The 22,093-nt window shown below is 46.3% G+C and overlaps 1 protein-coding gene across 1 annotated transcript in view; it reads left to right on the top strand.

Moving 5' to 3' along the window:
* Positions 1 to 21,395, top strand: part of LOC126108326 (G-protein coupled receptor Mth2-like) — a 137,855-nt gene extending 116,460 nt beyond the window's left edge. Inside the window, exon 6 of the mRNA XM_049913579.1 lies at positions 17,912 to 21,395. Coding sequence (XP_049769536.1) covers positions 17,912 to 18,164 — 253 coding nt within the window. The 3' untranslated portion in view covers positions 18,165 to 21,395. The remainder of the gene's footprint in view (positions 1 to 17,911) is intronic.
* Positions 21,396 to 22,093: the final 698 nt, after the last annotated feature.

Here is a 22,093-nt window from a genome sequence, read left to right as displayed (position 1 = left end):
AGCTCGTGGTCGTGCGGTAGCGTTCTCGCTTCCCGCGCCCGGGTTCCCGGGTTCGATTCCCGGCGGGGTCAGGGATTTTCTCTGCCTCGTGATGACTGGGTGTTGTGTGATGTCCTTAGGTTAGTTAGGTTAAGTAGTTCTCTAAGTTCTAGGGGACTTATGACCACAGCAGTTGAGTCCCATAGTGCTCAGAGCCATTTGAACCATTTGTAAATTGAAGGATGTGTACCGACCAGTGTGTGGCGCCCCATACTGCTGGAATATGACGTCACGTTGAAGGCATTCCGACTGTGGCGCAGCAAACTCTTGTTACATGTCCAGGTAAACCCTACCGTTGACGGAGGACTCGCTGAAAAAGAATGGATCAATGATGCAATTTTACGTGTAAGTCCGCACCAAACATTAACCTTGGGACTGTCTCCATTTCACGTGTAACATAAGGATGCTGTGAACACAATATACGGACGTCATGACGATTCAATTTGCCAGATATATAAACGTTGCCTCATCGGAGAAGAAAAATCTTTCCCAAAAAGTCAATCTTGCCTAACATATCCAACGCAAAGTGTTCGGTCTGAGGCTTGTCCGTAGGCTATAATTCCTCAAGCAGCTGCACCTTATACGGATATAGGCGGGCAGGACTTTGTGCACTGTTGATGGTCTCTGTTCCATCCCTATGGCCGCTGTACGCACCGATCTTGGCGGAGTCCTTGCAAAGCCTGCCGTACCTTGTCCACGTTGGCGTCTGAAACAGATGAGCTACCCGACCCACTTTTATAGACAACACTACCTGTTTCCACAAACGACGTATGCCAACCCCGAGTAGTTGTTTTGGAAGGTGGCTTCCTTCCATACCGTGTTCGAAACATTCGTTGCACTTGGGAATCGGACGCTGTCTGTACGAACCACGCCGCACACTGAGCTTCTCCCTGTGGCGTCCGCATTTTATCAGGTTTTCAAGTTCAGTTTTGCGTAAAAATTGCATCATAAAAATAAAAAACTTTGATTTATGACATACTAAAAACCATTTCTTAATATCTAGTATAGTTTGATAGTTATTAAATTCTTAAGTTATAAAGATAATTAACGGACATCCTGTATTTTTCTCAAGATAAAATTCAGTCTTCGACTGCAGAACTGGCATGTTTTACGGCATTTCACCAGTTTCGACGTACTTATATCACCTTCGGAAGTCTACAGCAATTAGGAAAAAATAAGTCTTTAGAACATAGCCATACAAGTATGTTAACAAAAAATGTATTACAAAATATTTTCTCAGTAGTGGCTTATAACAAGGGTAACCACACCAACAATATCTTCCACAGTACAGGATAATGACATGTCATATACTATGATGACAATGTACAAACGAGTTCCAAATGGACCTTTGTGTTGCACCCACTCCATGGGTAAAGGCAAAACATCACACGCCACATCTATGATGTCACAAACCAAGATGGCGCTTCTCCTGTAATCACATTGCGGTACACTATAGTGAAACAGCCAATAGCAGCCTGGTATTTCACTGGTCATTAAAATAAAGCAGGTCAATTAGTATGTTGCCTAACTGTTCAAAACTGTCTGAACGACCTTCATTATCTATCAAGCATACTCGTCAAACATTCTACCTTTCAGCTCACATGAGAGCGTACAGTATCAAAAATTATATAAACGGTGTAACTTGCAGTATTCGCACCTCTAAAACGTGTAAGCTCCATTAGCAACATGCGTGCAGCAATATATTGCTCCATAAAAACATCAGTAGCTGACAGTCTGTATGTGCGGTGGGTATCAGCTATCAGCTAATGGGGGTGCCGTTCCGTTCCGGTTTAACCCCAGTAATACCAAGGTATTTTCCATAAAGCCCATTACCAGGGAGGGGGAGGGCGGAAGGAGAGGAGGGTACATTATGGCCACCCAAAAAAGTGCTCGTTATTTGTTGTTGGAGTAATTAACAACATACTTTTTAAGGAGATGCTGATGTGTAAGTAGGATCCACAACGTGAAAATACATGTTAGAACACACTTGGCAATATCAATGCACTTTCAGTAACGTGTACTACTGAGTTTATTACCACCACCAAAAAATTTAAAAAAATGCGAATTTCATTGCTTATAGTTGACCCTTACTCAAAAATAATTTTTTAAGAGATGCTGATGTGTAATTAAGTCTCTGATCCTAGAAATACTGCATACGACACTCATTAAGGAAAGTGACATCTACTGCTGATATATAAAATTTTGCGTTAAGTTTAACTGAAAAATTTAAAGTATAAAATGTAGTTGAAGAATTAATTAGAAACATATTTTTTTTTCAAAATTTAATAATATAAAGTGACTAGATTACAATTCGTTCAAAAGCTAGGCATAAAGTACCCCCCTCCCTCCCCTGCCCTTGGTACTGCGAGGGGTAGTGGTCTACGAGGGTTAGTGGTCTTTGTGAATGAAATGCACTGTTCATTTTACGATCCGTTCTGTAATACATACAATTTTCTAAGTTATAAACTGACAAATTACCATCCAAGTTACAGCAAAAGTAACTTTGACATAAACGTTGCATGTTTTCTAATACTGTCATTTTTTCAGGCATTTTAGACAATGAATGAATTATTTGGACTTTTCTGCTCCGAGTCACTTTTATTTCATGTTCATTTTAACACATTGCAATGTGTTTCAAGTTTGTTTTCCTCATCATCAGGCATTTATGCATACACACATAATTTAAAGATAACTGTCTTTGAAACTTCCTGGGAGATTAAAACTGTGTGCCCGACCGAGACTCGAACTCGGGATCTTTGCCTTTCGCGGGCAAGTGCTCTACCATCTGAGCTACCGAAGCACGATTCACGCCCGGTACTCACAGCTTTACTTCTGCCAGTACCTCGTCTCCTACCTTCCAAACTTTACAGAAGCTCTCCTGCGAACCTTGCAGAACTAGCACTCCTGAAAGAAAGGATATTGCGGAGACATGGCTTAGCCACAGCCTGGGGGATGTTTCCAGAATGAGATTTTCACTCTGCAGCGGAGTGTGCGGTGATATGAAACTTGAGTCGTGAGTCGTGCTTCGGTAGCTCAGATGGCGGCCCGCATCTCGTGGTCGTGCGGTAGCGTTCTCGCTTCCCACGCTCGGGTTCCCGGGTTCGATTCCCGGCGGGGTCAGTGATTTTCTCTGCCTCGTGATGGCTGGGTGTTGTGTACTGTCCTTAGGTTAGTTAGGTTTAAGTGGTTCTGAGTTCTAGGGGACTGATGACCATAGATGTTAAGTCCCATAGTGCTCAGAGCCATTTGAACAAATTAATAAAACAGTCTGCCTTCGGCAGTGACACAGTGCGGACCGTGTTGCCTGCCGGCCGCGCTGTGGTGCGCGTGCCTGTTTGTTTACGCCGGAGCAGCTTCGCGTGTGCGGTGTTGTGAGTATAGAACGAGATGGCACACTCGTACAGAAAAACGACTTTGAAGTTCAGTTTTGCGAACGACTATACACGACCAAAGGCACACGAGGTTGAACGTTTCTTCAGAGAAGAGGTGAAAATCGATCCACAGGAAATCGTGGGAATCAATTTATCGCTCGTTTCAAGCGTCGTCTATGTCAAGCTTGTTGACGAGGCTGCTTGCGAAAGACTTCTACAACGATCACCGAACGGGTATCGTTTCTGTCATGCCGACGGGAATGTTGGTGCAGTTACAGTCGATCACGCGGGAATGGGGATCCGCACTATACGAGTCTTCGAACTTCCGTTTGAGGTCCCGTCTGAACTTGTTACCGACGCCTTTCGACCATACGGTACAGTTCTATCCCATGTGGCCGAAAAATGGACGAGTTTTACCACGTACCCCGTTTTAAATGGGGTGAGACAAATACGGATAGAGCTGCGCAAGCACGTCCCCTCTTATTTGTACATAGGAGGTTGTCGAGCAATTATAATCTACGATGGGCAACCTCGCACTTGCTCGGGGTGCGGGAAAGAAGGTCACGTCCGCTCGGAATGCCTCCAGCGACGTTTAGTGCAAACTCCACGGGCTGACGTTCAGGCGCCACAACCGACGACTGTCTTACCGTTGACCTTTGTGGAAGCCCTGAGAAGCGACGCGAGGGAGACTTCCGATGGGCACCAGCAGCTGCCCCCTATAGAGAACATGGACACTAACGGACTGGAACTCCGACCACCGGTTCCACCACAGCAGACACAAGACACCACAGAAGAGATGCAGCTGACGGCGGCTCCAGGATCATCCGTGGTGGCTGCCAGTGCTTCCACCGAGAGCGTGATAGGCCAGGCCCAAGACGGAGGATACGCAACCCCAACAGCCGATGCGGAAGCACGGCAACGGAAACAGCGTTCGCCGAAGAGAAGAAAGAAACGTCGACTGACTTCTGCTGACGATAGCCATAGTCCCGAGGGGACAGTGGACGACAACGACAGTATCGACCTGAGACCAGTGGATTCAACAGATACCGAGATGACGATGCAGGAACTACACAGCGACGATAACTTGAACTCGCCTTCTGGTGACCGGAAGGCGGCAGTGGAGATGACAACTGTCCAACATCAGAGCGATGACAACGTTACCTCCCATCTTTCGACCAGTTCCGGAAATATTCTGGGGGACTGGGCGCAAGAAATGGACCAACAGGAACGGGATGAAAATACGAACGCGACGATTGAGGACAGTCCTGGCCGGAGGCCGGGAGGGGTCGGGAAATGTTGACCAACTTAGTGTGTTGAGGAGCGCCGGGGGTGCAGATGGACGCTTAATGACACCGCCCTACAACTGATGAACACAAGCCAGGCGTACCGCGTTGCCACGATAAACATTAATGGCATACGGTCACCGCTTAAAATTCAAATGCTGAAAGATATGTTACGCGCTGCGGACGTGGATATTGTCCTCTTACAAGAAGTGCGTTTCACATCGCCGCCAGAGTTCTACGGTTACGAGGCACATTATTCAGTGCACGATGAAAGTGGATGCGGTGTGGCGATTCTCACCAGGGAAGGAATAGGAGTGGAGGACGTCAGGTCTCTCCCTTCGGCACGCGGCATAGCGATCACTGTCGACGGCGTTCGTTTCATCAATTTATACGCACCATCTGGCTCCACAAAACGAAGAGAAAGGGCGACTTTTTACACCGAAGAGATAGCACCGTTGTTCGCTGGACGCTTTGATAACTATGTAGTGGGCGGCGACTTTAATTGTGTCGTCGACAAAAAGGACCAAGTACCTCATTATGTGCCATGCATGGAACTGCGTGCGTTGATTACCGAAATGGCACTCCTGGATACCTGGGAATTGCAGCATGGTGACAGACCGGGTTATACGTTTGTCACGGGACACTCGGCGAGTAGACTTGATAGAGTGTACGTGACGCGAGCTCTACGGACGACGATACTGGATGCCGAAATCTGGCCAACGGCTTTTACGGATCATATGGCGTACGTCTGTACGATTTCACTAACGCGTCAGAAGATATGGCGGAGTAAAGGTCACTGGAAAATGAATTGTGCACTTTTACGTGACACTGAATGTCACCGGTCGATAGAGGCGGCCTGGGAGACCTGCGTTCGTCGCCAACGAGCATACACCTCGGTTCTCCAGTGGTGGATTAAATGCGCAAAACCAACGTTACGGAGAACGTTGATACGATACGGGCAGGACAAATCGCAGTGGAACCGCACAACGGCTGATTTTTATTTTACAGCCCTGAGGGAGCTGATGACCCAACAACCATCGCCGGAAAGGCACACGGCCATGCGCAGGATAAAAGCCAAGTTATTACAGCTGACGAGACTAAGAATGGAAGGTATAATGGTCCGGGCGAGATTGGCGGACACAGTTGCTGCCGAAACCCCCTCCATGCACCACGTGGTACGTGAACGCCAACGACGACGCAGGACATTGATCAGGGAACTAATCTCTGAAACTGGCCAGCCAGTCGTGCACCAGCGTGATATTGCGCATGTGTTTACCGACTATTTCCGCCAGTTATATGGACCTGTACATGTGAACCACGAGACACTACATGATGTCATCTCGGAAATGCCAGATAGAGGACCACCGCTGGATGCAGAGACCTTCATCACAGCGATAACAGAGGATGAGCTGACAGACGCAATTGCCAGGGGGGCTCCGAACAAGTCCCCTGGACAGGACGGCTTCCCAATTGAATTTTACCGCGCCTTTGCATACCTCATGGGATGGACCTGGATTCAGATGTACAACGAACTCCTGTTACCGCAGACTGAGATACCTGCCGAGTTCACGGAGGGTATCATCATCCCCATACCCAAACCACGCGGTGGCAGAAATCCAGGAGATTATAGACCACTCACTCTCTTGAACTGCGACTACAAGATTTTCGCGCGCATACTTGGGGCTCGCCTGCGGTCTTCACTATCTGATAGACTCCTCATAGATCAAACTTGCCTCGGCGGTAAGAGCAACGTACATACGGCGCTCAGTGACTACCGAGATATCATCGCATTAGCAGCGGCATGCCGAGTGCGTGCGGCACTCGTCGCTATTGACTTCGATCATGCATTCGACAGAGTGGATCATACCTTTTTGCATGCGGTGATGGACAGATTGGGAATCCCACAGGCCTTCATCCTAGTGATCATGCGACTGTTACACGGCGTACGATCAAGGGTCTCGGTGACTGGACGGGGCACTGACTACATTGTTATTTCAAGGTCAGTTCGTCAAGGTTGCCCCCTGTCGATATTTTTGTATGCAATGGCTTTGGAACCCTGTTTATATGGTCTCCGAAGACGGTTGGAGGGAGTGCCGTTGCCACAACTGACCTTTCATTGCCGAGCTTATGCTGACGATGTGATGCTGGTGGCACGGACAGGCGAAGAAGTACGTACGGCGTTGGCATGGATACAGCGATACGGGATGGCGGCAGGAAGCGTGCTTAATCTACAAAAATCACGCTGCATGAATGTCGGTCGAGGATTACAACCGGGGGAGGAAGGGCCGCTCATCTTAGTTAAGACCGTAAAATGCCTAGGTATTACGTTCCACGCGGATGTGCAGCGGACAGCAGCGGATAACTACCGACGCATATTAAAGCTGATGCGGACAATGGTGCTGTTACAGAAACTAAGAGCGTTGGATATGATTCAGAGGGTGACCTATGTTAACGTATACCTAGCACCGAGACTCACTCACGTAGCGCATGTCCTGCCTTTAACGCGCACAATGGCATCACGCATACAAGCAACTTTCGGAACCTACGTGAGTGTGGGACACCTGTTTAAGATCCGATACACAACGCTTACGCTACCACCTGGAGAGGGTGGACTTGGTCTAGTGAACGTATATGAAAAGGCACGGGCGTTATTCGTCAGTACGATTTTCCGACAGTGGCGCGGCCAATTTCGCAATAGCTCGGGTGCGTTGGCCGATGTACTAGCGCCCACTTCAATGCTGCCACCAGTCGATGTGGGCCATATTTCACCGAAGCTGTCACACTTCAAGTCTTTTTTTTTGGAGCTTAGCTATGTCAGAGATTCCTTCCCAACAACACGACTACCGACGACGCGAGACGTATACCATCTCTTACTGCGCCGGTGTCCCAGGAATACCCTGGAAAAGAAGTACCCAGACAAGAACTGGCGACAGATCTGGCGCGTTATACGGAACGTTTACCTCCCAACGTCGGTACGCTCAACATGGTATGTGGTGATAAATAGGAAGTTCGCAACGAATCAACGGCGGCACGCGATTCATTTGGCAGACACTCCACTATGTTTAGGCTGCGCAACAGTGGACACTGATGAACATCGTTTAGAATGTAGTGGGACGGCTCCAGTGTGGCAGTTGACACAACAGATATTGGCGTTCCTGTTACGCTCCGCCCCTCACACAATTTCATCAGACACACTTTTTTTCCCCCAAGAATCTTATTTCCCGGTCCAAAAAACCAATGCAGTGACATGGGTGCGGGGAATGGTGGTGGGCTACGTGTATAACGAATCGGAAAAGGACAAAATTGATTTTTGGCATTTTCTCTTGGATGGGCACACGAAGCTGCAACAGCATAAGAAATGTAGGCAAGACTTCGCTAATTACTTGCGACTTACATTTACCGACCCGCCGGCCAGATGGGGTGTGACGGGTGAGAGATGAGATAGCCGAAGAAGCCGAGATTGACATCGATCACACTTACGGACCCTTAGTTAATTTCGAGAAGACGACCCAGTCTTACACCAACGTCTGGAGAACGAGTCGATAGATGGCTCTCTTGCTCTATCGAACGTCGGGTCGTGAGCAGGTGTCGCCCCCGACACGAATTTCATTTCATTGCTACAGGAGCATGTTTCTTTTGTATTTGTACTATCCGCAATGTCTTCATGTCTTTCATTTGAGCATTTTCAGTTTTATTTATTTCCTTAATTAATTAATTTTCTAATTAGCCACTTTTGTCAACATATGGAATTTGTAGACACTATTTATGCGATAGTACAACAACATGTATGTCAGCAAAGGTGGTAAGCCTGACATAAAAAAAAAAAAAAAAAACTGTTGTGTTCTACAATTTTTTGTTCGGTTTGAGTACCTAAAGCATATAAAAAAAAATAAAAAAAAAAGTGATCAGCGTGACAGAATGTCAATCCTAAGGGCCCGGGTTCGATTCCCGGCTGGATCAGAGATTTAAAAAAAAAAAAAAAAAGAAAAAAAAGAAAAAAAAAAAAGATGGTAGAATACTTGCCCGCGAAAGGCGAAGGTCCCGAGTTCGAGTCTCGGTCGGGCACACAGTTTTAATCTGCCAGGAAGTTTCATATCAGCGCACACTCCACTGCAGAGTGATAATCTCATTCTGGATAACTGTCTTTGTCAAAATTAACCTGGAACTGTTCTGCTGCTGGAGTCTCGGATCGATAAGAGCTGCACGGCTCATCCATAAATGCTGTAAACATAAGTTTGGCAATCTTCTCGAGTGTGTTGTACGGTCGAAACTGCTTTCTGTGTTCCTATAATTCTTCGCAACTAAAACTGATCGTCTCCATACCATCACTGATTACACCACTGATGAGTAGTTGGCATTGGTTAAGACACGAAGTGATTAGACATTCGGCAGCATACTTAACTGCGCTTCGTACTGTAGCTGTGTATACCAGACGTATTGCATACTCCAAATGCATTTCGACAGTACTAAATCAACGACACAAAAGTTATAAATTACTCCAAGGAGATAAGACCAGGAAATGAAGCACTTCTGCAGAACAGAAGTATCATAGCTGTCTGTTTCTGAAATCTCACCTCGTGTCGGAAAAGTGAAGAGGACGTCACCGATGGATCAATACGTTATCCGCTCTCAGGTTTCTGAAAACCGTGTTGCATCAGATGAAATGTTGCAAAAGCACAGTCAATGGTTTAAAACTTCTAGGTATCGCGAGATTACTCGTGAAGAACCAATCACTGGTGAAGATATCACCCGCTGCGATAAGAGCTTCTACATGTCGAGCTATCATGTCAAGCATGTAACGTATCTGTTCTTGCTGTGTTCGCTATACGACTTCACTTGTCCTCTCATTTGATTGATAATTACTCTGAAGTGTGCTGACACGCCTATTGTAGGCTAAGTTGTAGATGAGATGGTTCACAAACAATTGAAATCGTCAGGAAAGTAATTTTCAGTCTAGCGTCTGCAGTCAGATCGTCGGATAAGGATCATAAGTGCAGAAACATTCAATAGCAGAATGACTAACCGAAAAGAGGCTGTACGGACTTCACTGAAATGCAAAATACACTGGTGTGCAAAACTTAAGAAATGGAAATTTGTGGTAAGATCTTATGGGACCAAACTGCTGAGGTCATCGGTCCCTAAGCCTACACACTACTTAATCTATATGAAGATAGTAACTGTTCCGAAAGAACAGATACCAGTGATGACCATGCAGCTTCTCTAGAAAGGAATGATAATTAATCGAAACCATCAGCTGCCAACAGGTGTTGTTGATATATCTCAAAGGGGACAGCTGAATATGTGTGCTCCAAATGGAACTCGAACCCGGGATCTCCTGCTTACATGGCAGAGGCTCTATCCATCTGAGCCACCAAGAGCACAGAGGATAGCGCGACTGCAGGGACTTATCCCTTGCACGCTTCCCGTGAGACTCACATTTCCAACTGTCCACAACCTACATTCGTAATGATCCTAAAGGATATTTGCCCATCCACTCATTATTCGCGCACATTAAGGTGACGATTCCCGTAAGAGTTAGGGCAACCTGTGCGCATTTGCTGAGCCTGAAAACGTACAAGATCGGACAGCGAAACCTGTTCCTGTGGCGAAGCCGTGGTTTACACAAATGGAAGTCTTATACTGAGGCTAGCACGAAAAGAAAGCAGTACCAAGCAAAGAAAGAAAATGATAGGAAGGGAAAGGGGAGTCCTCGTCGCCAACTTTTGTATCCCGCCTGGAAGGCGACGCGTGGGTAGGAGAGTGCCAACCTAATAACGTTAATACGCCGTGGCATCGTTGCTATCGATACCATACTTCCAGTGGCAATAAACAGCGCTGCTCAATCGCTGCTGAAGTACTTTTCATTCATCGTGTTTTACCATGCCTGTGAACACATACCAATAACAAATATTGTGCTAGAGTAATTTTGGACCCCTCTGTCGACTGTACACTCCCCTTTGGGTCCTGGGGTTGGAATAGGCCCAAGGTATTCCTGCCTGTCGTAAGAGGCAACTAAAAGGAGTCTCTCACGTTTCGGCCTTAATGTGATGGTCCACTGTAGGGTTTGACCTCCATTTTTCAAAATTTTCCCGAAGAGCGAGCCAACTGGGGAAGGGCGCCTTACATGGTGCATATTTCACAGGGACCATCTTTTGCAGTCTGAAGATTAGCTGCTCGCCAATTTAGAGCGGCAAGGTGTCCATTTCGTCCAGCGCGTCCACCAGGATCTGAGGGATAATCAGGTAGCCACCAGTGCCTTCATCTTGGCCTTCGACGGTAACACACTACCCGAGAAAGTCAAGGTGATGGTCTACCGTTGTGACATATAGCCATATATCCCTCCCCAAACGCGGTGCTTTAAGTGCTGGAAGTTCGCCCATATGTCTTCTCGCTGTACTTCCAGCGTCACCTGTCGGGATTGTGGACGTCCTTCGCATCCCAATACTCCATGTGCCCTGCCTCCCATCTGTTCCAACTGCGGAGAGAACCATTCGCCTTGCCCGTCAGACTGCAGGACTCTCCAGAAAGAAAGAAAAGTAATGGAACATGAGACCCTGGAACGTCTGACCTACACTGAGGCTAAGAAAAAATAAGAGGCTACGTCCTGTGCATATGTAGTCAACCTACGCCACCACTACGTCAACGATTCTACCATCTTCCTTTCTGCCGCATACAGTTGGCTCTCATAGCTGTCAGACTCCACCTGCTCCCTAGAAGGTGGGAGCAACCTCCCTCACTGTTGCTCCTGCACCACATACTTCTGGAGCAACACCCCCCCCCTCCCCAACCATCGCGGACGGTAGTATCCACTTCTCAGCTGAAGAAGCATAAGTCTTCTTCGGCTACTCTCGCGAGGAAAGGATCCCTTGGGTCACTCTCTTCCCAGGTTCATACCAGTGGCAAACCTGACACTCGTCAGTGGCTGAAGCAACCCCAGGTAGCTGGTCATAGGGCTTCACAGTCTTCCTCAGTTCCTGACACTGAATCAGTGAAGCCCTCCCATCTGAACAAACCTAAGGAGCAGCGAGAGAAACCTAAAAAGGAAAAGACCCCAATAACCAAGGCACTCGTTCACTACACGCCACAGTGAACCATAGAACGCCCCATTTACAGACTAGGAGCTCCTCAGTGCCCTTCTACATTGCTCCGACACAGCTCCTGGGCCGGATTGAATCCACAGTTAGATGATCAAACATCTCTCGTCTGACTACAAGCGACATCTTATCATCTTCGACTGGATCTGGTGCAATAGCGTCTTTCCATCACAATGGCGGGAGAGAACCATCATTCTGGTACTCAAACCCGGTCAAATCCCGCTTGATGTGGATAGCTACCAGCCCATCAGCCTCACCTCTTTGTGAGTTGCTGGAATGTATGGTGTGTTGGCAGTTGGGTTGGGTCCTGGAGTCACGTGGCCTACTGGCTCCATGTCAGTGGGCTTCCGCCAGGGCCGCTCTACCACTGATAATCTTGTGTCCATCACGTCTGCCATCTGAACAGCCTTTTCGAGACGCCAACATCTGGTTGCCATCTTTTTTGACTTACGTAAAGCATGCGACACGACTTGGCGACGTTATATCCTTGCCACATTGTATGAGTGGGGTCTCCCGGGCCCACTCCCGATTTTTATCCAAAACTTCCCGTCTCTCCGTACTCTCCACGTCCAAATCGGTGCCTCCCTTAGTTCCCCCCATATTCAGGAGAATGTCGTTCCGCAGGTCTCCGTATTGAGCGTATTTCTATTTTTAGTGGCTATTAAGGATCTACCAGCAGCTGTAGGGCCATCAGTCACACCTTCTCTATATGCAGATGACTTCTGCATTTTGTACTGCTCCTCCAGCACTGGTGTTGCTGAGCAGTGCCTACAGGGAGCCAGCTGCAAAGTCATGTGTCTTGCATTTCTGTCGGCGTCGCACCATTCATCCAGAACCAGAACTTTACCTTAATGACGATCCACTCACTGTAGTGGAGACATCGCTTCTTAGGACTGGTTTTCGACGCCCAATTGACTTGGCTACCTCACCTTTGTCAGTTTAAGCGGAAGTGCTGGCAGCACCTCAATAACCCTCCACTGCCTAAGCAACACCAACTGGCGTGCTGATCGCTGCAGCTCTACGGAGCCCTTGTTCAATCCCATCTAGACTAGAGGAGTCTGGTTTTATGGTTCAGTGGCGCCCTCAGCGTTGAGTTTACTCGAACCAGTACACCACTGTGGCGTTTGTATAGCGACGGGAGGTTTTAGAACGAGTCCAGTGACCAGTGTCCTGGTGTAGGCTGGAGTCCCTCCATTGAAGATTAGGCATGCACAACTGCTTGCCATTTACGTTGCACATGTTTGTAGTTCTCCTACACATCCGAATTACGGTCTCCTTTTCCCAAACATGGCGGTTCATCTCATGCATCGGCGGCCCACGTCAGGGCTTATGATTGTGGTTCGCGTCCAGTCCCTTCTGTCTAAACTGGAGTCCTTCCCGTTACCACCTCTCCTGGAGGTCCATTCACAAACACCTCCATGGTGTACACCTAGACCGCCAGACCGCAGATTCCTCTGGACCGTTTGCATGGCCCTAAGGACTCCGTTAACCCTGCGGCTTTGTGCTATCACTTCCTCTCGCTTCTCAACATGTACCAGGCCATGAAGTGGTTGACACCAACGGCTCGATGGCTGATGGTCACGTAGGCTTTGTGTATGTCCATGGAGGACATATTGAACAGCACTCCTTGCCAGATGGCTGCAATGTTTTTGTTGCAGAGCTGGCGGCCATATCTCGTGCTCTTAAGCACATCCGCTCATGACCTGGCGAGTCACTTCTCCTGTGTACTGACTCCTTGAGCAACCTACAAGCTATCGACCAGTGCTACCCCCGCCAACCTTTGGTAGCGTCCATTCAGGAGCCCCTCTACGTGCTGGAACGGTCCCGTCGATCAGTGGTATTTGTGTGGACCCCAGGACACGTCGGAATCCCAGGCAACGAACTTGCTGACATTCTGGCCAAACAGGCTACGCGGAAACCACTTCTGGAGATGGGCATATCCAAAACTGGCCTGCGTATCGTCATACGCCGCAGGGGATTTCTGCTTTGGGAGACGGAATGACATAACAGTAGCACAACAAACTGTGTGTCATTAAGTAGACTACGAATGCGTGGGAGTCTTCCATGCCCCCCCTCCCCTAGAAGATATTCGCAGTTTTTCACTAGTTTACTGTTTTATTTAATAAGAAATGCTGCATGTTTTCTCGGATTGTACAAGTGCATTCTTGTATTTAAAATGTTTATTAAAAGCAGTTTTTGACTGGTTTACTGTTTTATTTAATAAGAAGTGCTGTATGTTGTCTCGAGTCCTTGTTTCCTGAGACTAGTATGACCTGCCCCCCCCTAGTTCAGATACTGGGTACGCCCTTCTCCATATGCACAGGCTATGCCTCCTAAGAGGCGTCAGGCACATTTTCTCTGGTATTTAGGCAGATATTTGCAATTTCATTTTTGCAGTGTGTAGCTCTAGTCACCCCAGAGAGATTCTGTTCATTACTTCTTTCGTGCGACGTCCACTGTCGCCGGGAAGAGTGAGTTTGTTTCCCGTTACGAACAAAAATGATACAGAAAGCGAAATTTTACGTGCAGAATCGATTGGTTGGTTGGTTTAAAAGGTGGGGGGAAAGACCAAACTGCTAGGTCATTGGTCCCTCGTTCCAATTAAAATAATTCCAAAAGGGTGGGAGTAAAATAATTGAGACATACAAAACACAGCTGGAAGAAAGGAGATAACCACAAGAATGACAGAAGGGCAACAAATACTAAAATGGACAAAATCAGTGAAGAAATCCACAGAGAGACGCAAGAAACATGTAGAAGAGATCGAAACAAGAGAACAGGTTACCATTGCTGGCTGACCACGAGAGTAAAAAGGGGAAGCCAGCCACTCTGCAACACATTAAAACCTCCGCCCTAAAAGCACTAGGGTGGAGGACACAGAGGTACAAAGGACATGCACTAAAACTTAGTAGACCAAATGATAAAAACCGCCCTCACGAATAAAACGTAAAACTAAAGCTGCTATTGAGGCATTGTCGCCCAACGCCGAAGGTAGAATGCTGGCAAAGTTGAAAGTTCGTCACAGAGCGTCTAAAAGTGGGCAGTCCAGCAAGAGGTGGACGACCGTCATTTGTGAGCCACAGCAACACCGAGGTGGTTCCTTGTGACTGAGGAGGTAACCATGCATTAGCCATACGTGGCCAATGCGGAGCCGGCAGAGGACGACTGACTCCCTGAGAGAGGAGTGCATGGAAGACTCCCACGAATTCGTAGTCTACTTAATGACACACAGCTTGTTGTGCTTACTGTTATGCCATTCCGTCTCCCAAAGCAGAAAAACCCTGCGGCGTAAGACGAAACGCAGGCCAGTTTCGGATATGCCCATCTCCAGAAGTGGTTTCCGCGTAGCCTGTTTGGCCAGAATGTCAGCAAGTTTAAACGGACTGTTAAAACCGCTCAAAATAACCGGTTTCTGAAATATTCGATTTTCGGTCTTGTATTCCTATTATTTCCTTTGATTAACGGAGAACTCGAATAATTATTGAAAAATTTTGCCTCTCTCGGTTTCAAGAGACATAGAATCAAAATATTAAATTATATAGCCAAGTACACTGAAGAGCCAAAGAAATTTGTACACCTGCCTAATATCGTGTAGGGCCCCATGAGCAAGCAGAACTGCCGCAACACGAAGTCGCATGGATTCAACTAATGTCTGAAGTAGTGCTGGAGGGAACTGAAACCATGAATCCTGCTGGGGTGTACATAAATCCGTAAGAGTTCGATGGGGTAGAGTTCTCTTCTGAACAGCACGTTGCAAGGCATCTCATATATGCTCACTAATCTTCATTTCTGGGGCGTGTGGTGACCATCAGATGTATTCAAACTCATAAGTGTGTTCCTGGAGCCACTCTGTAGCAATTCTGGACGTGTGTGGAGGCGCATTGTTCCGCTGAAATTGCCCAGTCCGTCGGAATGCACAATGGACATGAATGGACGCAGGTGATCAGACTGGTTGCTTACGTACGTACCATCTGTCACAGTCGTATCTAGACGTATCAGGGTTTCCATATCACTACAACAGCACATGCCTTAGCTGGCCGCAGTGGCCATGCGGTTCTAGGCGCTACAGTCTGGAACCGCGCGACCGCTACGGTCGCAGGTTCGAATCCTGCCTCGGGCATGGATGTGTGTGATGTCCTTAGGTTAGTTAGGTTTAAGTAGTTCTAAGTGCTAGGGGACTGATGACCAAAGAAGTTAAGTCCCATAGTGCCATTTGAACCATTTGAAGCACATGCCCCACACCATTACAGAGCCTCTACCAGCTTCAACAGTCCTCTGATGAGATGCAGGGTCCATGGATTCAGAGGTTGTCTCCATACCCGTACACGTCCATCCACTCGACACAATTTGAAACGAGACTCGTCCGACCAAGCAACATGTTTCCAGTCGTCAACACCGACATTGGGCTGTTGACGAGCCCGGGCGAGGCGTACAACTTTGTGTCGTGCAGTCATCGAGGATACGCGAATGGGCCGTCAGCTCCGAAAGCCCATATCAATGATCTTTCGTTGAATGGTTCGCACGCTGACATTTGTTGGTGGCCCAACACTGAAATCTGCAACAATTTGCAGAAGAGTTGCGCTTCTGTAACGCTGAACAATTCTCTTCAGTCGTCGTCCGTCCCTTTCATGCAGGATCTTTTTCCGGCCGCAACGATGTCGGAGATTTGATGTTTTACCGATGCCTGATATTCACGGTACATTCGTGAAGTGGTCGCACGGCTAAATCCCCATTTCGTCGCTTCCTCGGAGATGCTATGTCCCACTGCTCTTGCGTCAGCTATAACACCACGTTCAATCTCTCTTAAATCTTGATAATCTGCCATTGTAGCAGCAGTAACCGACCAAACAACTGGGTCAGACACTTGTTAGGCGTTGCTTACCGCGGCGCCGTATTCTGCCTGTTTACATATCTGTGATTTGAATACGCATCCCTATACCAGTTTCTGTGGCGCTTCAGTGTAAAACTACTTAGTCCGTACTCCATTCGCTGCTTTTCTCGAAAAGTGATACATGGTTGTCTACTACAAAAAATCGGTGTTATCCTATTGAGTCCCATTTTTTGCAACTTTGCTCAAAAATCATGTTGTAATCAGGGATCATACTACATTTGGACATTACGAATAGTTCGTGCTAAAGGGTGAAAACTAAGGCCGAAGAACTCTATTTGGGCATGTTGTGCAGACACAGCTGCAGATTACGTGCTTTCTATTTTTGTTGTAAACTGCAAGAACTGTTACTTACATTATGTCGAATGTTTCGTGTGGCGCCTCTCGTTTTTAATCCTTTAAAGCAAATGGAGCACTGTTCTTCACTGACACAACACTTCGTAAAATACTTTCAGACGAGAAATGGTTAATTCTTTAACACAGTTGATGTCCGACGGCTACAGTTTGAAACTACCATATAGATCAGATGGATCAAGTATTCCACACTGCATGTACACGCATACCATTTAACAGGCCACGCCACATGTTATCACACATTATTGTTTGTCTCAACAATGCAGTACCAATTGTTATACCATGTGTTGTTGCTCGCTTTTGTGGGCATTGTTATTAAAATAGCAGCGATCGCTCTTCCTCAATTCTATAACAATTCAAAACAATGCAAATTTTACGAGTAATTTTACTCGTTAATTTAAAACGTTTATTTAAAAACAAATATTTTAACACTGCTGCTATGGTTAACTGATATTTCGTTTTTTTAAATTTTTTGGAAAAAATAAACGCTTGTTATAACAGATACCTACAAAGTACCGAAAAATACCGGTTATTCAGAACTAAAATAACAATATCGGTTTTAACCGGTCGTTTTTCCTGTTCCTAATGTCTTTTAAAGTGTACCATAACTGCAAACGAACGCAAAGTAATAATTACGTGACTTTATTTCTTCGAGGCGATAATTAAAGTTTTGGTAGATCTTTAGAAGAGACCAAGTCTGCTCTTCCACAAGATCCTCTCCATATGAGCTACTGGTCTACCGTTATCATCTCGACTTGTGGGACGTTGAAGTCGTCACTCTCGTCCTCTTCAGATGTCGGTCGCTGCTGGATTCCCGCAGAACCTCCGCCACGCGCAGAGTCGGAAGCAGAACTCTACACGCAGTGCGGTCACGTGTTCCAGGGTGCGGATGGTGGTGACGCTGTTCGTGTCGATGGGCGTCAGCTGGACGATGGAGCTGGTGTCGTGGGCGGTGGGGGGCCCGGTGTACGCGTGGCTGGTGCCCGACCTCATCAACATCCTGCAGGGCGCCATCCTGTTCGTCATCTTCGTGCTGGAGCCCAGCGTGAAGCGCGTCGTCTTCGCCGACAGCGACGCCAGGCGGCCGCGGCTGGTGCCCACCTCTCTGGAGTCCTCGCGGCTGCAGCCCGTCTGACCGGGCCTCGCGCTCTCCTGCATTGGCTGGTCAGCGCCTGTCCTATACAGAGGGGCAGCCAGCTACAAGGCACTACAAGTTTCCAGCATTTGGCTGGACTGAAATATCTTCGGCCACGTGATTCACTGTTGAGTCAGACAAAATGTTGATGCACTTCAGTAAGTAGTCTCAGTTCGAAAATGAAACATTGTTAGAAGAAAGTATGGAGTTAGCTTTCCAGCATTCCGACATGAGCGCTTCAGAGCAGTTCTGAAACTGTGGCCCAGGAAAATCTAGTAGTTATTGAAAACACCACAGAGGTTCCGGTGAAAAATCACGGACCAAATTAAATATTCAGTGTGTAAAGCATTGAACTAATCTTATCTCTCAGGATGAAAACGATTCCGTTTTACCGTGTTCATTCGTCATACTCATCAGCTTTCTTCGTTAAGAAAAAGATTCATGACTGTTTAACAAGATTGCAGTTTCATCGAAATGTGCGTTATTGATTCCTGATTGTTTTTGGAGGCGAAATATTTTTGTAATTTACAGAGATCTCAAAGACAAAAAGACTTGGCTGGCAGATTAACATTGTGTACCAAAGTGGAACTCGAACCTGCAACCTTTGCCATTCATGCGCAGGTGCTCTACCGAAGTTGTATTTCAATCAAATCAAGTCTACGATCCAGTAAATCACTTATTTCTATAGACTACATCTATAAACAGCTTTTATATCATGACCTTCAAGACGTTGAAACAATACTTCACTGAAGTAATAAAAATACAGACAAATTTATCCCCCATTAACCAATAATTCACTGTTTTCGAAATTGGATGGATAATGTACAGATAAAAATTTCTAAAATGATTATCGGCGAAAAGTCACTAATTCTACTACTTTACAAACTATAACGGTTTTCGTGTGTCCCATCACTTCTGTTTGTCATTCTGAAGGCGACTGGGGTAAGCGACTCAGGGTCGTCATCTTCTGAATGATATCCTGAGATTCTTTTTTCAGTTTTTAGCAGACCATCACCTTGTTTTTCTTGCTCCTTAGCAATCCTGTTTTCATATTAAAGTTCTTTTGCAGTATCTTGCATTGTAACCGTAGTGTCTCCCATAGTTTTAACTTGTCCTGCAAACTTCTTGTCAAGTTCTATCGTTTGTCTGAGCTTCCTCCTTTTTATCAACTAAATTCTCTCTCGAAGATTTAATTGTTTGCTAATGTCGCAGTTAAGTATGATTTATCTGTTACATTATTCCTTTTTTAACACTTACTTCTTCATTCAACCTTCCCTTCCTCTTTTTCGCTCCTCATTTCTAATTTCATAAGTCAATTTATTTCTGTCTTAACTGCGTTTTTAAAGGGGGATTTCATCTGTTGAAATCATTCACGGATTCTTTGCTCTTCTTCCTTACCGGCTCATCTACCTAATGAAGACTCACGACCCGCCCTCACAGCTTTACTTCTGGCAGTACATCTCTTATCTTCTAAACTAGCGCTACTGGAAGGAAGGATATCGCGGAGACAGTGCTTACCCTTAGGTTAGAGGATTGTTTTCACTGCAGAATGAAAATTCATTCTAGAAGCAATCCTCAAGGCCGTCGTTAAGCCACGTCTCCACAACACACGAGGGGCGTTTGAAAAGTCCGTGCAAAAATAAAAACTACTTATGTTTTGAGGTAAACCTTTTTTATTTTTCGACATAGTCTCCTTTTAGACTTGTACACTTCATCCAACGTTGTTCTAATTTGTTGATCCCTTCCGAATAACAGGAATTGTCCAAGTCTGCAAAATAGCTATTAGTTACTGCAATCACCTCCTCGTTTGAATAAAATCTTTGTCCCGCCAGCCATTTCTTCAAATTGGGGAACAAATAGTAGTCTGTGGGAGCCAAGTCTGGAGAATAGGAGAGGATGTGAAACGAGTTGGAATCCTATTTCCAATAATTCTGCGAACACAACTGCTCAGGTGTGTGCTGGTGCATTGTCGTGATGGAAAAAGACTTTTTTGCGGTGCAATCGCCGGCGTTTTTCTTGCAGCTAGGTTTTCAAACGGTCGAATAACGATGAATAATATGCACCTGTAATAGTTTAACCCTTTTCCAGATAGTCGATGAGGATTATCCCTTGCGAATCCCAAAAGACAGTCGCCATAACCGTTCTGGCCGAAGGAATGGTCTTCGCCTTTTTCGGTGCAGATTCTCCCTTGGTAACCCATTGTTTAGATTGTTGTTTGGTCTCAGGAGTATAGTAATGTATCCATGTTTCATCCACAGTGACGAAACGTCGCTTAAAGTCCTGCGGATTCTTCCTGCACAGCTGCAAACCATCCTTCCAACACTTCGCATGATTCCATTTTTGGTCAAGCGTGAGAAATCACGGAACCCATCTTGTGGATAGCTTTCTCATGTCCAAATGTTTATGCAAAATATTATGTACCTGTTCATTCGAGATGCTCACAGTACTAGCAGTCTCACTCAGCTTAACGTTCAGCATCACTTGTGCCCGTATGGGTACTCCGCAAATTTTGAAACCACTTATAAACTGTTCTAATCGAAGGTGCAGACTCACCATAATGTTTATCAAGCTTATCTTTAGTCTCCTGAGGCGTTTTGCCTCTCATACAGTAATGTCTAATCACCACACAAAATTCTTTTTCGTCCATTTTTTGACAATCACGCGACTTCCTTCATTCACACGAATGCCAAACACAAAGAAATATACCAATATGGCTGCAACTTGGTGCGCGTTCTTTCCAAAGATGCTGCTAACTAAACATGACCTCGATACGAGCCGGTGGTGCCATCTCTCGGACTTTGCACGGACTTTTCAAACGCCCCTCGTACTTCCTGACAGAAATGCTAATCCAGAGAGATATTGAGGTGAACTTGTGTGATGTTTGGAAGGTTGGAAGTGAGGTACTGGCGGAAGCAAGGCCGAGAGGATGGGTCGAGAGTTGATTGGATACCTCAGTCGGTAGAGCAACGGCCCGCGAAAAGAAAAGGTTCCAGATTCAAGTCTCAAGCCGGCACATAGTTTCAATTCACCATGAAGTTTTAAATCAGCGTACACTTCACTGCAAAGTGAGGATTCATTTTGGAAATACAGTTACTTTTTCCAGCGTCATTTTTTCGTGGACCCCGGCAGTAAAAGAATAGTAACGCGTTTGGCAGAAGAGTTTTAAGTTCGATTTCTAAAAAGCAGTTTATACCAACAGACAACTGCTTCCTCTTATGTTAAATATCAAAAGTTGAGCCGGCCGCGGTGGTCTAGCGGCTCTAGGCGCTCAGTCCGGAATCGCGCGACTGCTGCGGTCGCAGGTTCGAATCCTGCCTCGGACATGGATGTGTGTGATGTCCTTAGGTTAGTTAGGTTTAAGTAGTTCTAAGTTCTAGGGGACTGATGACCACAGATCTCAAGTCCCATAGTGCTCAGAGCCATTTGAACCATTTGAATCAAAAGTTGAAAGGTCCTCTACTGAACAATTCTCTCCATGTAGTAAAACCATAAGGTCGACCCTGTTTGTATGTGGCAAACAACTTAACAAAAGCGTCTCAAACCGAAAATTTGTAACAGCATTGTTCAATACCGATTTGTCAGTTGCTGGAAAATTTTTGTTTTAAAAAATGGCTCTGAGCACTATGGGACTTAACTTCTTTGGTCATTAGTCCCCTAGAATTTAGAACTAATTAAACCTAACTAACCTAAGGACGTCACACACATCCACGCCCGAGGCGAGATTCGAACCTGCGACCGTAGCGGTCGCGCGGTTCCAGACTGTAGCGCCTAGAACCGCTCGGCCACTCCGGCCGGCAATTTTTGTTTTAGGCACTTGGCCTAAATGTACCTGATAAACCTAATTACCATTTCATGTTCCAGAAGTCTCGGTAATTAATTATAGCTAAACTAGTTATACAGTGGATAATTTATACAGTACACGCCTATTC

Source organism: Schistocerca cancellata, chromosome 1, assembly GCF_023864275.1.
Source record: "Schistocerca cancellata isolate TAMUIC-IGC-003103 chromosome 1, iqSchCanc2.1, whole genome shotgun sequence".
Lineage (NCBI taxonomy): Eukaryota > Metazoa > Arthropoda > Insecta > Orthoptera > Acrididae > Schistocerca > Schistocerca cancellata.
The sequence above is the reverse complement of the archived record's forward strand: the minus strand, read 5'-3'. Positions and strand labels throughout refer to the sequence as shown.